This window comes from Mesoplodon mirus (genome assembly GCF_964341445.2).
Source record: "Mesoplodon mirus genome assembly, chromosome: 13".
Classification (NCBI taxonomy): domain Eukaryota; kingdom Metazoa; phylum Chordata; class Mammalia; order Artiodactyla; family Ziphiidae; genus Mesoplodon; species Mesoplodon mirus.
This window is the reverse complement of record NC_138989.1, coordinates 31,450,567-31,469,278: the sequence shown is the minus strand read 5'-3', so window position 1 is coordinate 31,469,278 and position 18,712 is coordinate 31,450,567. Positions and strand designations below refer to the sequence as shown.

General features: G+C 39.3%; 1 protein-coding gene across 3 annotated transcripts in view; it reads left to right on the top strand.

Moving 5' to 3' along the window:
- Positions 1–18,712, top strand: part of PTPRM (protein tyrosine phosphatase receptor type M) — a 748,579-nt gene that overhangs the window by 463,594 nt on the left and 266,273 nt on the right. For all 3 annotated transcript variants that reach the window (XM_082641116.1, XM_082641117.1, XM_082641118.1), the window contains exons 12-13: positions 11,784–12,057; positions 13,059–13,095. In XM_082641116.1, the coding sequence (XP_082497242.1) occupies positions 11,784–12,057; positions 13,059–13,095 (311 nt within the window). The remainder of the gene's footprint in view (positions 1–11,783; positions 12,058–13,058; positions 13,096–18,712) is intronic.

Here is an 18,712-nt window from a genome sequence, read left to right as displayed (position 1 = left end):
TTCAAAGAGGCTGATAGTTACTCTTGGGGCAGACAGTGAAAGCCCATCCAGGGAGCTGCTGAGAGCTGTGGGCTTTGGGAGCCAAGGAGCCACTCGGAGAGGACCTGACCACTCTCTTCAGGTGTCAGAACCTCATGATCCTATGGAGGGGGGCGGACATGGCCATATAATGAACACCGTTTTATGTCATTCTCTTCAGAACATTTTCGTAACCAGCGCTTCTAAGTATGTACAGTGTAATTGTTTATGATGAGAACAGCAAAGCACAGGAAAATGCTGATGTGCCTTCTATTTCATCAAAAATTATTTTATTAGGTCTATTATTACATTATGCTTGTGATGGTTACCTATATTTGGTTTTCAGCTCCTTAATTCAATTTACAGTCAATTCTTCAATCTGTGAGATAGTAGAACGATTGGGTAGCAATGTTTGTTTTCTCCATATCGTCGTATCCATTTTGAGCTATTCTCTGTGTCCTATTTTTTTCATTTCTCTACGTTTCCCTAATAGTGTTTGCCTGTCCAGTGTCAGTGTATTTCCTGCTCAGTGAGAATTGGTAAGAGCTCTCTGAAGTTATTAGTCTCTAGTTAAAATTCTTGCCCTTTATAATGTTGCCAAGTGTTATAGGAAATTTGAGGGTTGACATTTGCCTATTATTCATTCGTTTGTGCACCAAATATCTATTGAGCATCTTTATTTTCAAGTCACTGTGCTAGGATGGTGATCAAGCTGTGTAGAGAAGTCCAGAGTACACTGAGAGCATATGACAGAAGGATGAAATCCCAACAAGGAAATCAGGATGTGCTGTTTCAGCTGAAACTCAAAGGAAAAGTAGGAAGTGGCCAGTCAGGGGCTGGAAGACCTAGGTGTGGGTCCACCAAGTGGCGGAGCAGCCTTTAGAACAGCCTAGGATCAGAGAAAGTAAAGACATGTAGACAGTGGTCATCCCAGCAAATACAATTAAAACCACACACATAGTAAATGAAGCTTGACCAGCACTCAGGAGTATTAATTAGATTTATGAATTTAATGTTGGAAGTGAGCCTTTTCCTAGGCTAATTATTATGTAAAATGTATGTAAATGTAATAGGAAATGCAAAATGATCACAAAATGATTTTCATAATTTAGTTTCTGAATATCCTTCAGTACCTCAAACCTAATTAAGTGTGCAATAAATGTTTATTGAATTGAATGTCATCTTTTTCTTGTGAGAAGTAATTATCACTGAAACCTTTATAGATAAGAAGCCAAAGGTCTCAAACCTCCTTTTAACTCGTTGGATGTATAAGGAAGAAGAAGTGTTTAAAATTTATATTCTCATCTCTAAATAAAAGTTAAATACCATGACCCTTCCATAGAGTGCAGAGCATAAAAAAATACCCTACCCTTACCCTTGGATCAATCTTATTTTTTTTAATAAGAAGAGAAATTCAGAAGGACTACTTCAAATAAGCCATTGGTACAAGTTCAGATTTCATCAGGAACGTCACTAGAATCTTGCACGCCTATACTGACCCCTTTGAAACTTCTGCTTCTCACCTCATGAACTGTGAGGTGATGGATGGTACCTGGACTTGTCATGGTGGCCCCTCTGTAGTGTATACAGATGTTGAATTATAATGCTACATACCTGAAAGGTATATTAGAATTATATTTTTTTTTTAAAAAATGGGAACCATGGAGAATTGTTACAAAGAATTCTCTGAAAACAACTATCATCAAAATCAAATTAAAATGTAATGAAAGCTTAAAATTAATTAGTAATTAATTAAAAGAAAAGAACAGTTGCATGGACCAGAAGCCTTGGGTTTGCATCTGGGCTGTGTTGTTTACACTACTGTGTGACCTTGGGCATCCTGTGAACTCTGAGTCTTTCTTTAGTTCTGAAATTGGGTCTAACACACGATCTGTCCGTTTCACAGCATCATCATGAGGATTAATACAGGCGAAAGTTCTTTGTAAACTGAAGGGCTAAGAAAGCGTAAAACTGTAATATCAGGATTTGCTTAACAAAACACACTGACTAGATTGATGTTCAGTTTTCATTCCCTTTATTCCTTGTTTTTGGTAATATGCTTAACATTTCTAATCACTACTGCCCTTTTAACTTTTTATGCCAATATACCAAGACTACTACTACTACTGAAGTAGACTATTACTTCAGTAGTATCGGTGGGGACTTCCCTGGTGGCGCAGTGGTTAAGAATCTGCCTGCCAATGCAGGGGACACGGGTTTGATCCCTGGTCCGGGAAGATCCCACATGCCGCGGAGCAACTAAGCCCGTGCGCCACAACTGCTGAAGCCTGAGCACTTAGAGCCCACGCTCCGCAGCAAAAGAAGCCACCACGATGAGAAGCCCACACACCGTAACGAAGAGTAGCCCCCACTCGCCACAACTAGAGAAAAGCCCGCATGCAGCAACGAAGGCCCAACGCAGCCATAAATAAATAAAAACAAATAAATTTATATTAAAAAAATAGTATCTGTATTCTAAAGGAAACCCATACTTTGACAATAACTTTATGGTCGTTGTAAGAAATATGTGCAGTCATTCCGTAAAATCATCAGTTTTAGAAGACCTCCTGTTCCAATCCAAACCCCACAAAGGTGAGAAAGCACTGCTGGTTGGAGTAGTTACAAACAAGGGCTCTTTCCTGGGAACGAAGGTGCACAGGTGTTCAGAAGCATCAAATATGCAGCCAACCACAGCATGGAGTTTGGTGACCCTGGGTTTAAATCCTGGTGCTTGTTTGCCCTGTAATCTCGGGCAAGTGATACTTTTCTGTCTCATTTTCTTCCTCAATTAGTTGTGAGTGATAATATCTACCTCAAAGGGCAGCTAGGAGGTGAATGACAGTAAGCAAAGCAGTCAGGACAGCATCTAACACAGACGTTATCAGCTCAGTATAGGAAAGCTTTTCTTATTTATTGTTGACTCTGTTCTGGTCTGTAAAGATGGCAGTACCTTGTCGATAACTTGGTAGCCTCTTTTCTTGTGCCTGTGTCATAGGAAAGTTTCTAAGTCCCAGTATAATACTTCTGAACCTCAGTTATGATCTGACAGGAATAATAATTATGATAAAAAAATGAAGAATTGTTGTTACTTGGATTGAGTAGCTATAATGTGGCAGTCCCATGCTTGATCCTTTATGAAATGATTTCTAATCATCCAGAGCAGAGTTCCTGGTCAAATGCCAGCACTCTGTGTACAGATATAGGAACTGAGGTCTGGGGGGATTAACAGTCAGCCATGCTCTCCCTGTGCCACAGTGCATGGCCTGCAAGGCCCCTCCCAGGAGCCATCCCCACCACAGACATCGTCCCTGCAGGATCTCTGGAACCAATGTGGTTACACCTTCCTTTGCAGACATGGGCTTTTCTGAAAATTAGTATCCTTTCTTTATTGTCTCTTCCAGTGTTAAGAAAATATATAATGCCTTTGTTTTTAGATTATGATCCTTGCAATCTTTGGGGTTTATCTCTAATAGTTCATTCTTAGAAGTTAGAAGCAGGGATTTTGGTTTTGGTTTTCTTCATTATTTCTTCATTTTTGTTTTTAAACTAAGGCTTCCTTTTTATTTTTTTGGTCAAGCCTAACTCCATCAAAATCTGCTCAATGTTTACTAGCGAAATATTGAGCACTTGAAGGACTTGGGTTAAACAGCTTTGTTTTAGTGTATTGGATTGTTTTAATCAAATTCATCAGTCTTTTTTTCTTGATATGTACATTCTTTTTCATATTACCATGTTTAATAGTCTCTGGAGAATAAAGAAAGAAAATACCAATTCTTTTGAAATGCTTATTAATAGTTTTTTTTTTAATTGTTCCCTCTTCTTTATTGAAGAATTGTAAACTGCAAGACCATCTTAAACCTTTGGGGCTAAAGGTTCTTTTGTCACAGTTCTGGAACCTTTTGAAAAGGTTCTATCCATTGCTAAAATTGTTTAAGGAAAGGAGCTCTAAATACCTGACTTCCAACCTAAAATTTTTCCTTTTTTCATTGGTACACATAGTCACAAAAACTAAAATGTCATTTAACAGTAAAACTTCAGTTTTATATTACTATATTGGCTCGGTTTTTTTTATGAGTTATTGTAGCTGAATTGCTACAGAGTGTGTTCACAAAAGGTACTAAATCCCTTATTACCACTGCCACCACCCTTCCCCCACCTGATTTTAGGTGACTTTTATTGTATTAAAAAATAATACTCTGCATTCCTTTACTGCCAGGAAACAAAGATCATTTTTATTAAAGTTGCTTTTAGGATGACAGTGTCAGTCATCTCTTTGAAAATTCATTTTGGAAACTAAGTTTGTTTTTCCAGAACCCTTGAAAAGAAGCCTGAAAAATTGCAGGGGAAGATAATAATAATAGAGTAGATGTATTTGAGCAGTTATACTGTGAAATTTAATTTAACTTTCCCTCAAACTCCATTTCAAACTTGCTTTTGTGCATGAAGATATACTGTCTCGCTTTCCTTCCCTCATGTCTCAGATTTTCTTTTTCGTCAACATAATCCCCTCCGAAGGATTTTGTGTAGGAGATCAGAGCTCCAGTCTGATGCTCCGGGACCTGCAGGGCAGGTGCACAGGCCTTGCTCAGGGCCTTCTCTGCAGAAGGCCGGGCCAGGAGCCACTGGCCTGGGAAGTATGCAAGGGGCTCCCACTGCCAAGTTCTACCACCACTGCCCCCAAAACAACCAACACATCGGTAATATTTTGACTTCACCTTAATGATTAAAGTGGAGAGCAAAGGAAATACTAAAATTGAGAGATGATGGCTCTTGGAACCTGCGGCGTGATTAGAGAAGGTAGAAAAAGGAGTTCCACGTTTGCCTGGCAGGCACCTGTGGGGAGGTGCAGGGGAGCAGAGACCGAGGCTCTGCGTGTTTGCAGGCTGCTCTCCCTGCCCTCCCCCAGAGAGCAATCTACCTGGTTCTTATTCCTCACCTTGGGCATCACAGCGGGATGGGAGTCAGCAACCAGCCCTGGTTGTCATGCCCTGCAGCGTCCTTCTGCCAGGAGCTGGGCAGTATGGAAACTGTGAGGAAAGCCCTGCCACTCCTGGGATTCCTCTCCAGGAAACTCGGACACTCTCGGGACAGGCCTGCTGGGACCCTGGCAGGCATCTGAGCCAGAGCCCGGCCATTACCCTCAGTGTTTGGTCCTACTGATGAAGAATCCTCATGCCTCTTGGGAGTCTGATGGGAGACTTGTTGAGACTTGGGTGGGTCTTTGTTGGCACAGGTGGTCGTAGTGAATGGAGATTGCATTGGGAATCCAAAGACATGAGCTTTTTGTTTGTTGTCATTGCTTTATCTCTAACTTGGGGGGAAACTTGATGGCTGTAGGCAGCACAGGACAGTCTTCAGGCGTCACCGGCAGTAGGAGCGTTTGGGCACTAGGTCCAGGCCAGATGTCCTCGGGGAAGCTGATGCCCCAAGAGATTTTTTTTTTCAATAGATCTTTTTTGGAGTATAATTGCTTCACAATACCCTGTTAGTTTCTGTTGTACACCAAAGTGAATCAGCCATATGCATACACATGTCCCCATATCCACTCCCTCTTCAGCCTCCCTCCCACCCTCCCTATCCCACCCCTCTAGGTCATCGCAAAGCACCGAGCCGATCTCCCTGTCCTATGCTGCTGCTTCCCACTAGCTATCTGTTTTACATTCGGTAGTGTGTATATGTCGATGCTACTCTCACTCCGCCCCAGCTTCCCCCTCCACGCCCCTGTGTCCTCAAGTCCACTGTAGACACTGACACTCCCCCTCTGTGCCCTCTTTCACTCTGTACAAACCTCTGTCAGCATCTTGTCCCAGTTCTTCGTTGGAGGGACCTGTTTCTAACACCCCAAGAACGGGGACAGTGCGGACTTCATTCCTCTTTTTCTTCTTCCCTTGCGCCTGGCACAAGCCTTGATATGTGATAAAAATAGTAGAAAATAAGGAAATATGAATAAAATAGTTTTCTTCTCACTTGTTGATGTCACAACTTGCCTGATCTTGTACCAGGGGTTGTAAAATATCAGAGCTGGAAAGGACCTTAGTGGTCCGGGGATGATTTGGTGGCAGTGCTGGACCCAGTCACCTGGGCATGGGGATCCCAGTTCACTGTGCTCTCAGCGGCACCCCCTTCGGGATGGTGGCATTTGTACTCTGGCTCACCTGGCCTGCACTACTGCTACTTTTAGGGCCTGAAAGATTCTGACTTGAGTATAATAATGAAGATATTTAGTATGGCTTTGATAGTATTTGATTTTTCTAGTTTTATTCAAATCCCTAGAGCTATTTAAGAAAAACAAGCTTTAAAAATAGTAGCAGACCTTGAGTTATAATTTTTATAGTCATGCATTTGTTATGAAATTGTGATGATTAAATTATGACAAACGTAACTGAAATGACATGTGCAAAGGAAAGCGTCTTCACTTGTTAAAAGGAGGAGAAATCACTCTTAAAGATGTTCCATCTTGGACTAATTTACTTGAAATTTGGTGCCTGTCGTGAAGATGAATAACATGTGGCCTTTTACACAGCTTCTCGGCCCGAGTCTAATGTTCTAGTTGTCCTTTTATTATCCCAAACCTCCATAACTAAAGGATTTTTCCTTCCTGCCCTTTGTTCACAATATGGAGCTGTAATTGAGTTCATATTTCTCGCCCAGCCTTTCAGCTATAATTAATATTTTATTATATCAGATTTTGTCACTAACTAGCAGAGCAGCAGGGTGTGGGAGCACGTGCTCAGGCCTGCTTCCACACACACACACACATGTGCACACACATGCAGAACAGAAGTAACTTAGGGATGCCAGGCGAGCTCCTGATGATCAATTATGGCCGAGAGAGCATCAATTTTATTTATGGTACCCTGAAAATATGCCACAGCAAGAGATGGCCGATCCTATATAGAAGAGAGCAGGACAAAGAGAAATTAAAGTGGGCAACATAGAATATTCGACCCCACGGATCAGTTTATGCTGCGCAGTGTGTTGCCCAGGGTCCATTGTTTGTGGAAAACTAGTGATCAGACCTCATTTGTGAGTCAGTGAGCAGGACGGGCGCGGTCAGCTGCTCTCAGCACCAGTGTTATGTGGATCCTAGTCATGATGACAAACACACTGAACTTATTGAACTGACCTTTTTTTTCCCTCATTTTAAACTGGTGACAATACTTTTAAAATGTAGTTCAGTTGTACCAGGTCATTTGGATCTTCAGGGTGTCATTTCAGTAAATGCTGACAGGTTTAGGGAAAGAATGTGACTGAAAAAGAACAGGAAGAAAATACATTCTGTGTTATTGCATAAATAAACCTGAATTACACATTTATTTTACCTGCCTTGAATATAATTTATACTTTCATTTTCCCTCACCCCCCCACAAAGAGTTAATCTTCAAGAAGATATTAATACTAGACTCTATTCTTTTTTTCTAGAGAGAGAACAGGTGGTTTTTACCAAAAATTGCAGATCAAGCTGAAAGTCATTAGTAGTGCCATGAAATGAAAAATATTCTAAGTCCTTGAAATGATGAGAAATGACAACTTTAAAGGATTGGCAAAAGCAGCAATGAAGCGGATCAGTACTTTTCTCCTCCTCGCCCCCCCAACCTGCTATCTGGTTGGATTATCCTCCAGTATTTTATGCTGATAAGAAACAGAATAAGTGGATAGAAAAATGGACTTATGACTAAGGACTTAATCTGGAAATGAATTAGGACACACATCTTGAAGTCAATTTCAAATCTGCAGCAGGCTTCCCCTAACATCTTCAAAGTTAGAAAAGACCAAAACCATTTTGTCACATTTGAACTTTCAAGTTTAACAAACTACATGAAAGATGTTCAGATGTTCTTTTCTAGGTTATACTTCATGGGCTAGTCTATATAAATGCAGATTTCTTATTCTCCTTCTAAAAGCCTTAGAGTTTTGTTGTAGAAAAGCCTAGCATCAATTAAACTTTAAATTTCATTCTGTAAGAAAGTTCGGATACAGTGATGTCACATTTTTGGCAGACTCACCTTCACGATGGATTGTGCCCTCACATTGCAAATGCCGTAGGAAAGTTTTATGTGATTTTAAATTCCAGAATAGTGGTGGAGGAAGGCTAGGAATGATGAGACTTTGATAAACAAAGAGGCCGTGAGTAACACATTAAAAGGATAAAAGAATTTTAATCCAGCTCACTAAGCTAGAAACTTCTGTTTGGTTTTCCATCTGTGAGAATTTGCTTTTTTCAATCATCCTTTTAGGAAAAACATTCAAACAATGAGATTTTCAGGTCTACTTTTGAGATGACACTTGTGGTTGGAATGACTTGTGAAAATCGTCAGTGGGATGATGTTATTTGTACAAATGAAAAACGCATCAGTCACCAAGTTCTGTCCAGGTACCATTGACTTGGATGCCAGTAATGTGTTCATTTCCATCCAGGAGGCAGCAATGTGTGGCCACTGGGCAGCAGAACGGATTCAGCCATTTTTCATTAGCACTTGGACTTTGATAAAGGGAAATAGAAAAGAGCTGCTTGACCTTTCAGTGCTTAAATTATTAAAGAGCAAATAGATTTGAGGTCTGGATGCTTGCAAATCTAATTTGTCTTGTGGAGCAAGGATGAAAAGACATTTTGGGTTTGAAATTGCTCTAGTCAACTTAGTTCTTCCTTTAATATATCTGAAGATGAGTAGATGGTAGCTATTTAAAAAGTAATATGTCTGGAGTAGAGTGCATGGCATAACATACCAACTGGCTGAAATGGAGGCCCACTAAGTAATCATTTAATTCTTGAATTTTCATCTGATCCTCATCAACTTGCTACTTGGAAAAATTAATTTTTTTCATCCATATTCACTTAGATGGCATTTAAATTACAAAACAAAATTGTCTTTCTCTAGGGAGTGTCAAATATCATATTGTTCAAGTTAAATCAGGCCAGTGCCTGGCACATACTAGGGGCTCAGAAAGTATGCGTTGACTTAATAAATGAGGGAAGCTGGGGAAAGATGGATGGAAAGTGAGGATGGAGATGAGGGAGAGAGGAAACAGAGTTGCAGCTTCCGATTCTCTCCATTTCTCCTTATTTGCAGGTTGTACAGGATAAACTTGCAATCTAACCTGCATTATCTTATCGCAAAGCCTTTTTCTTGGTAATTCCCTTCTCTCTTACCTCTTGGGTATTCAGAAAATGAATACAAAAGAAACTTAGTATTAAATTTTAGTAAAGCGAAGCATATTAGTGAATATCAGTATATTTCCTCCCTCCTACTACATATAGGGTATATAAAGTAAAAATTACTTCTGGATTATGTTACGCTTTCAAAAATATGTACCTCGTGGCCCACTTCATTCTGTCTCATGAGATACAGAAGTGACTAACTGTATTGTCGGATGGTCAGGAGACCACATCTACTATTTAATTAACTATGCCCCAGATAGAATGGGCACCTCACCACTGAACCTCAGTTTTCTCATCAGTAAAACCAGAAAATAAAACCTACGTGTGCAAGGCTCCTGGCCTAGCACTTCCTGTATGGAATAACTTCTGCAAATTTTTTTCTTCGCATAGATCTTCATATTTCTACTTTGTCTAGTATACTAGGCTCCCTGGAAGTTGTTTTTAAAGTGCAATTTTGAAAATCATGTCCTATAGCAAGTAAACTGGAAAAGCTTGCAGATAGAAGAAAGCCAGTGTTAAAAATTACTTAATGGAGAATCTCTTTGCAAAGCAATTAATTATTCTTTGATTTATCCATCTTGTGAGAGAGAGTAGTTCTTGTATGCTGAATAAAAATTCTGAATAAAAGAAATGTAAAATGTACCTTGGAGACCCATCTAATTCTCTCATTTCATAGGAAAAAAATAAGAACCAAAGATGTTAATTTAAACCCCCAGTTTTAGCAGAATTAGGAGTAGAGTGTAGGGGGATGCACACGCCAGTGTCTGCTACCCTGACAGAAGGCGTTGCAGGAAAACAGTCACACTTTCTTAATGATGTTTGCACTTCTCTAACAGAAGCCTTGAGAGTTACACGTTGTTCCTCTGTTACATTCTGTTGGTTGCATGCAATCTTCAAGGTTAGCCAAGGCCATACTTGGTGGGAGAAATGTCAAAGAACTTGCAGATATAGTGGAATCGCCACATCTGACTGTAGATGTAAGAGGTCAGGGAGAAGCGGGAGTGAAATCAAAGTCCCCTCTGTCTCTGCCTGTGTTCCTTGTTCCCCCCACCCCCAAAGGAAGGTCCTTCCTAAATTCTTCCTTCCATGTTGGATACACCCTGCAGTGAGAACTCTGCAAGATTTGGTGGAGCATCTTACAGGACCAATAGAAAGTCTTGATGTTAGGAAGGAAGAGTCATATTTCTTTTCTCTTCTTTAAGTTTACATCCCTGCTCAGAAGTCCCTTTATCATTATTTACACTGTAAACCTGCTGGACTCCCTGCCTACTGAGCAGTCATTCTGATATTGTACAACCATCAGTTTTTGTTTGGACAGAATTACAAACTGAACGGCAGCTGCATTGCATGACTGAAATAGAATGTGCTCAGTGGTTGTACTTCCAGAAACAGGAGATTCACTGGGTGCAGATTCAGAGTTCACACGGGCAAGAGCACAGAGAGGGACCTCTCCGGGCCGACCCCAGCGCGTGGCGTTGGTAGGCACCTCCCTTCTATTCTGTTTCCCCGGCTTTAATGAGTGGCTGTGCTGAGCAGCCCCAGGGTTACAGTGTTGCTCGGGGAGTCACGATGCTTTTCTGACAAAGTAAGAAAAAGATATGTCTCCTTGTCAGAAGGACTTGCAATCTAGTCTGGATTCAGTTTTTGAAAGCTGCTGTCAAGGTTTGTTTTTTCTCAGTATTAGAAACTTTTTTTTCCCCCAACCAAACTGCACAACAGTTCATCATTCTAGTAAATGTATGTAGCTCAATAAAGAAGTCCATCCCTTCAAGGTTTCTCCTATTCTCCTAAGGTTAATTCGAAATTCACAGATATTGGAGGGGGGTGGGGAGGGAAAGGTGAGTAGGGACCAGGAGATCCACTCCTTGGTGGGGACATCTGTCTCACAGGCATCTTCTGAGGATACTCATTCCCATCTTATCTTTATATAGAATTCAAGTAGCCCTGTTCATGATTTACTCTTAGAAACCACTTGTAACACCAGGGTGTCGGCTTTTGAAATTCCAGTGCCTTTTCTCTGCTTTTCTGATGTCCTCACTTTCCGCTGACTGAATATGGTGAAAGGCAAAGGAATAGAAGAAAATATGGCAAGTTACACCTTGGTTAACCCGAATCATCCCACATTGTATCTTGTGACTTGATAAAACTTCGCACATGATCATACAGATGTCACCGAAGAAAATATTACGTTGCCTTTTTTAATAAACTTACGGTTAATATTGATTGGTTCATTGACTAGGTAAACTGAGTTCATTTTCTACAAATTCATCTTCAGTTACATGTAAGAAGAACGTTACCTTGGTGTCCTGCTCACATAAACAGCAGAGATTGTTATATAAAAACGTTTTAACTATGGTAAATTTTCTTTCCCTCAAGAAGTTGTCTTATTTGGGAGTGAGAGAGTTCTGTGCAAAAGCATTAAGCACTTTCCCTCTCTTTCATGGAGCAAGTGTTGAATCCGTGTCCATTAGGCACTAAGCACTTATTATTGGCTCTATCCAGTGTGTTCTTTATTTGGGGTGTTCTGTGGGTCTCCACAGTTGAAGACCATGGGGATCAACTCTGTTACCTGAAACTATCACTGATAATACTCTCTTTTTTCTAGTGTCTACCAAATAGTTGTCGAGGAAGAGCGTCCTCGAAGAGCTAAAAAGACAACAGAAATCTTAAAATGCTACCCAGTGCCCATCCACTTCCAGAATGCTTCTCTACTGAACTCCCAGTACTACTTCGCTGCTGAATTCCCAGCCAACAGCCTCCAATCGGCTCAGCCTTTTACTATTGGTGATAATAAGACGTACAGCGGATACTGGAACACCCCTCTCCTTCCCCATAAAAGCTACAGAATTTATTTCCAAGCTGCTAGCAGAGCCAACGGGGTAAGTTTTATAAATGGCTGTTTACTTAGGCCATTCAGTGCTATCAATGCGAACACAGTCAGATCACGTAAGGTAGCCATAAGAAGGAAAGTCATGCTTTTGTGTGCTTTTACTTGGAATAAATGTGTTTTATTCTCTCTTTTTAAAATTATTTTCACCTGGAGAAATTCATGGGAAGAAATGCGTATATTCATATTTGTTTGGGTAGGAAGAATATATTGTCAACATGATGGTTTTTATTTTCAGTTCTTACTTGTTACCAAAAGTTGGCTAGTAATTCTGCTTAGCCTACTATTTTACAGGGAAATAGTACAGCTCTAACACGTACATTCAGCTCATTTACAATTTTGTGAGATTCACAGCATCTGTCTTTTCAGCATATTCTGTCCCATTTCTTTGGTTGCACAAGAGTTTATGCTTCCTATAGCTGGGACTAAATTAGTTATCTTTCTTTTTTTTTTTAAGAGAAAACAGCTTTGGAAAGATGAGATAGAAACAAAATAAAAACTATCAAGTTGTTTTTGAATTTTTTTCCCTTTCCTGTTCAGACCAACCCAGAGTTCTGATGAGATAGGAAAGTCTCCTTAGAAGGAAGGGCAAATTTTCCAGATACGACAGTGGTTTCCTCCTTCACAGCGTGGGTCTCGGTACCATCATTGCCCTTGGCCAGTGAGAAGGGGGGGAAATCAGGGGCACAGGTTTTACCCACGAGTGTCTGCACAGGGAGCCAGTGAGGGTCCGGAGGAGGAAGCCAGGGGGGCCACCTGGCAGAGGCGTTCTGTGTGTAACTCCAGGCTCGCCACCTGCTCCCGGGGTGCCCGCCAGCACTGGAGCCGGAAAATGTATCAGAGTGCAGTCCAAGTGCTAATCACTGTGTGGTTAATGCCACGCTTGGAACAATGAGAACCTCCCTTATCCATATTTAAAGAGAACTGCAGAGATTTTATTTGTTTCACATAAAACATGAATAGTGATTTTTTTCCCCTCTTTATTTAACACAGGAAACCAAAATAGACTGTGTTCAAGTGGCCACAAAAGGTAGGTTGAAATTGTGCGAAGCTCTGCTGGCTTCTGTCCTTTACGAGTTTAGATGGTGTTTCAGAACTTCTTGAAATGTTCATGTCATTGAAATCAGTGTGGCGGGGGGATGTGTGCTCCCAGGTGTGTGCTAGGATTGTAGGCCAGTTAAATTTGACTGTGTTTCACACAGGTATTTTTTTTTTAATGAGAAGTCACATTGCTGTGTTTCAAAGCAGTTTTCAATGGTTATCTTTTTAAAACTTCTATTAAAATAGAATTAATTTTTATATGATCTCGTTTATACTGTGGTATAAACCACAGTACCCTGCATAGTAATACTGTGTCTAATGAACGTTCAGATGCACAATAGTAAAATACCTCCTGCTGTTTTAAAGCAATTATCTAGTTATAATAGAGCTGTAGAGTCTGCATGGGCTTTTTTCACTGGGGATGTATGTCTCTTTGAACCCAAGAACCAGGTGATGTTATTGTGGACCTTCTGTTTCCCAGGCCTGGTTACAATCCTGAGAAAATGTGATGGAGGATGAAAGGTAGATTAGGATGAACCAGCGTAAGCTCACCACACAGGGCCTCCTAAAGAAGAGAGTGCAGCTGTGTGTGTGTGTGTGTGTGTGTGTGTGTGTACACATACTGTAACACATCTCGTCAACCTCACAGTGTGCTTTTACCATCCCACATGGAAGTATTTGAGAAAATGCCACGAGAAACATCCGGTGCTGCAGGAAAACAAGGCAGTATACGTTAACACTTGTAGTTAAACGCACTCTTTCTGTTCAGTAGAGGAACCATGAGGACAGGGAGGAAGTGCTGTGAGATTGAATTTGGGAAGGACGGCAAGAAGGCAGAAAGCACCAGATTTCGTCAGCTCATAGGGAGTCACTTGACAAGTTCTGTTGGATGAACGTATCTCGTTTTTGCTGTTTAACGTTCAGGCAGCTTAGTTTGAATATATCATGGGTGCCCATCGGCATTTTCAAAATTCTCATTGAATTCTTATTTCCTGAAGAAACATGACCTTTTTATTCCATTAACTTGACAAACATTTCTTGGTTTCATGTTATGTGCCAGGCCTTGTGGGAGGTACTCACCTTACTTGTATTTTGTTTGTCCTCATGGGCTCATAGCTCTATTTCCAAGAATCTCCTTATATTGATTTTAAAACACTCAATTCTTTATATCATATTGTACCTGATTAAGAGCCTTTATTTGTAGGGATAAATTAATAAAAAATGAGATTACAGATATTGATGTGTTTTCTAAACTGTAATTTGCTGTTTACTATTAATTATCACAGTATTATAAGGCCTTTGAATGAGGTGTCGACATTCTCAGGCCTCCGATCATGGCCCATGCTCGGATTGCTTTATTGAATTCTGCTGACCCTTGAGGTCTCAACAAAAAACCCAGTTCCAGAGTGCCTGATTCATAATGCCTTGCGTTTCACATCACAGCTGAAAGTTAAAATTACTTTCATATGTATGTTCTCATTTATTTCTTCTAAATTACTGTGAGAAAGGAGACATGTATTGCTATTTTTATTTTTGAGATGAAGAAAATGCATTATTTAGGGAGATGAATTGACTTGCCAAGGTCACTCAGCTAATAATCTGTGTGTCAAGGCTTGATCCCAAGCGTTTGGCCTCCTACACCAGTGCTTCCCCGTATCTCATGGCTTTTCACCCAGCAGAACCTCTGACCAATCATAGTTCTGCAGCATATAAGTATCTGTCCTCCTTTTTATTAGAACTGAGTCACTGCCCAATTGACTCTGGAAACAACAGACTATCTGCCATCCTGTTCATGTGCAGAGTTAAATAATTATATAAACAACACTAGTAAATATGGAAATGTGATGTTTGCTGTTTTCACAATAGATTGAATTAGATGGTGATTTGGATCGTTTTCTTCTATCATCAGCTAGATTTAATCAATATTGTAATTTGTTTTTCAATTCACCAAAGGATGATTAGGCAATCAGATGACCTGATTGACTAAATATTTCTCTGCTCATATTTTCTGAGTCATTTGCAAACATTTACACAGCAACAAACTCTATCCAACCAAATAACATTTTGGGGGGGAAGAGGGAAACAAATTTTAATTTTCATTGCCTCACTTTGTCATTCCTATTCATAAAATCACAGCACAGGAGGGAACCTCGGGAGATAGTCTCCTGCTGGGTGAAAACTACTGTTTGGTACCATTTTATTTCATGAATTTCTATATGTACAGGTTCAGCAACCTTCCTTTATAGCACCGTATAATGTTTCATCACCTTTATAATCAGATAATTTTTTTGCTTATTCATACTAAAATTGATTTTGCAATGAAGGAAGCCATTCCATCTTGATGACTTCATCAAAACAGAGAAATTGGCAGGTCTGACAGTGTTACTGGTACCATATCATAAAGATGTTTGAAATTTAAAAGAGTTCAAGCATCTTGACTGTTTTTGCCACTTAGTGCTGACAATATAGTGGCTTAATTGAATTCTCAGACACGAAACCACTTTCCTGAGCAGCATTTTGAATTTACAAAGATTTCAGTGTTCTCATGAAACAATTGTTGACAGATATCTTTATAGAGAAAGTATGGAGGTGGATTTTTTTCCACAAGGAACTAATTTGTAATTTCAAACATGGATATGTCTCTTAAAGATATATTTCATGCTAGTTATAAATTTAATGTAGTGATTATTTTAATCATATTCCAAGGGTACATTTTGATTCTAATCATCTCAAATATAAAGCCTCAAAAAAAATTGGACACCAGAAAATACCTAAGGTGGGTCATTACATATCTCCATATGTTGGGGGATTGCCTGTGTTTTTATGTATCCTCCTTTAATTTATATACCTAGATTCATCATAAGTATATATGGTTAGCTATAGGCAAACTCACCCCAGACTATTCTATCTCTTGAGTTAAAAAGACACCATATGGGACTTCCCTGGTGGCGCGGTGGTTAAGAATCTGCCTGCCAATGCATGGGACACAGGTTCGAGCCCTGGTCTGGGAAGATCCCACATGCCACGGAGCAACTAAGCCCGTGTGCCACAGGTACTGAGCCTGCACTCTAGAGCCCGTGAGCCACAAGTACTGAGCTGCAAGCCACAGCTACCAAAGCCTGCGTGCCTAGAGCCCGTGCTCTGCAACAAGAGAAGCCACTGCAATGAGAAGCCCATGCACCGCAACGAAGAGCAGCCCCCGCTCGCCGCAGCTAGAGAAAGCCCACACGCAACAGTGAAAACCCAATGCAGCCAAAAATAAAATAAATAAATAAATTTATAAAAATTAACTAAATAAGTAAATTAAATTATAAAAATAAAAAAAGAAAGACACCATACGATGACAATATACTTGATGTTTGGGGGTTACCCTCCCAACAGGATTCTTTTTCATCTTTATGGTGGAGTACATAGAATGGCTTTTAGCTATTTTTAGATTCTCCTAATTTTTATTTTGATTTTTAATCACATTCACATTTTTATAGTTGAATTCTGTTTAACACCACTTGATCCAGCTGTGTCTTAGCAATGCTTGTATATGTTTTCCTTAACTTTCACATACTTTATGGCTGCCTATGATAACTAGTAGGGTGGAAACTCTTTTCTGCTAGTTTTGGAAGAATTTGTTAATGATCAATTCTAAAGAATTTGTTGATGATCAATTCTAAACTGACAGGAAACTTTTACTTTCACTTAAAAGTAAAAATCCGTCTTGTTAGTAAATTAGATTTCTTGTATTAAATGAGGTATAGTCATTCTAATTGATATAATAATTAGTTTAAACTGTATACTTTGCATTAATCTCCCATAAAATAATTTTTTCCATGACATGATGCCAGCTCTGTTTCTCCTCGACAATATAGCCATTTGGGAGCTTTCTTATTATACATTTATTTAAAAAAAATATTTGAGGACACACATAGATCAAAAGTGAGGGGATGGAAAAAAATATTTCATGCAAACGGAAATGACAATAAACCAGGGGTCACAATACTCATATCAGACAAAACAGGCTCTAAAACAAAGGCCATAAAGAAAGATAAAGAAGGACAGTACATAATGATAAAAGAATCAGTACAAGAAGAGGATATTACACTTGTCAACATACATGTACCCAGTATAGCAGCACCCAAATACGTAAAACAAATACTAACAGACATAAATGGAGAAATTGGTGGGAATACATAATAGTAGGAGACTTTAACACCCCACTCACATCAATGGACAGATCTGGACAGAAAATCAGTAAGGCAACAGAGATCCTAAATGATACAATAGAACAGTTAGAGTTAATTGATATTTTCAGGACATTACATCCAAAAAAAACCAGAATACACATTCTTTTCAAGTGCATATGGAACATTCTCTAGGATTGACCACATACAAGGGCACAAAACAAGCCTCAACAAATTTAAGAGGATAAAAAAATTTTAAGTGCCTATTATGTTAGGCATAGTGTAATCTTTAAAACTTCCAAACATAGATACATAAATATATCACTTTTTAAATTTTGAGGATTTCGAGTTCAAAGAAGTTTTGAGGGTTTTGTTTGTTTCTTTGTTTTTAGTGTATGGGGGGGATGTCATATGTATTAACTTATTCCTCTCCTTGCTGTGATTTGACTAACAGCAGTATAGCTAGAAATCAAGACAAAAACTGCATGAAAACTACATGCTAAATTATTTTCAGAAGTATTATAGTAGTCAGATATAAACCTTAAAGAAAAAGAAAACAAAACCATTATTCTAATGTCATATTTTAAGGTGAATTTTCTGTGCAAAAATGCTCCGCTGTTTTTAAGTGTAGTCTTTTATTTAACGTACATTTGTATGGCAATGTGCTTTGCTGGGAGACCTTCAGGAAACTTTGAAGGATTTCTATTGTTCTGATACAATTTCTAACTATATTCAGAAATGTGAATGTTTCTTTTTTTAATCACTAGGCTCTTTGAGAAGTTTCTCTACACTGTTTTTCTGTTCATTGTTTTGTTCAAAGAAACGCCATCCTTTCTAGGCCACAGTGGTACAAAATGAAAGTACACTGATAAAAAGAACTGAAAAGAATGTCGAGATGTAAAGCTAATTAAGATTCCTTTTAATTACTCATATTCAACACACAAGCAAACAAATTATATAGTAAGGCCGCTCATATATGCTAATCTGCTATCATTTAGCTATGGGTTTAGAAATAGAAACGTAAATATGATACGCATTTGCCACTCTGCATTTTGTAGAGAAAATATTTCCTTTTCTCGACCTGATAGTCTCCATAATGTATATCATGAGTGCATTAAGCCCCCTGAGAAGTTCCTAAGGAAAGGAAACCTGTTTAACTTTGTTCAGCCCTACAGTTTCTAAATTTATTTGACCCAAACTCATTTTTCAAGGAGCCCGAGAGTCATATAAAACCCAGTTTGGTAAATACTGGGTCTTCAAATTCCAGAAGATACCACCACCTGTAACTGAAACGGCAGGTTAGGAGCCAATACACCAGGTGTGATGTTTACTCTCCCATGCGCACCTTTGTACCTAAAGGAGACCCTAAGCTTATCAGCACCAGATGCCATCTTTAAAGCCTAGGAATTTAGTGATATTCTCTTTCATAAT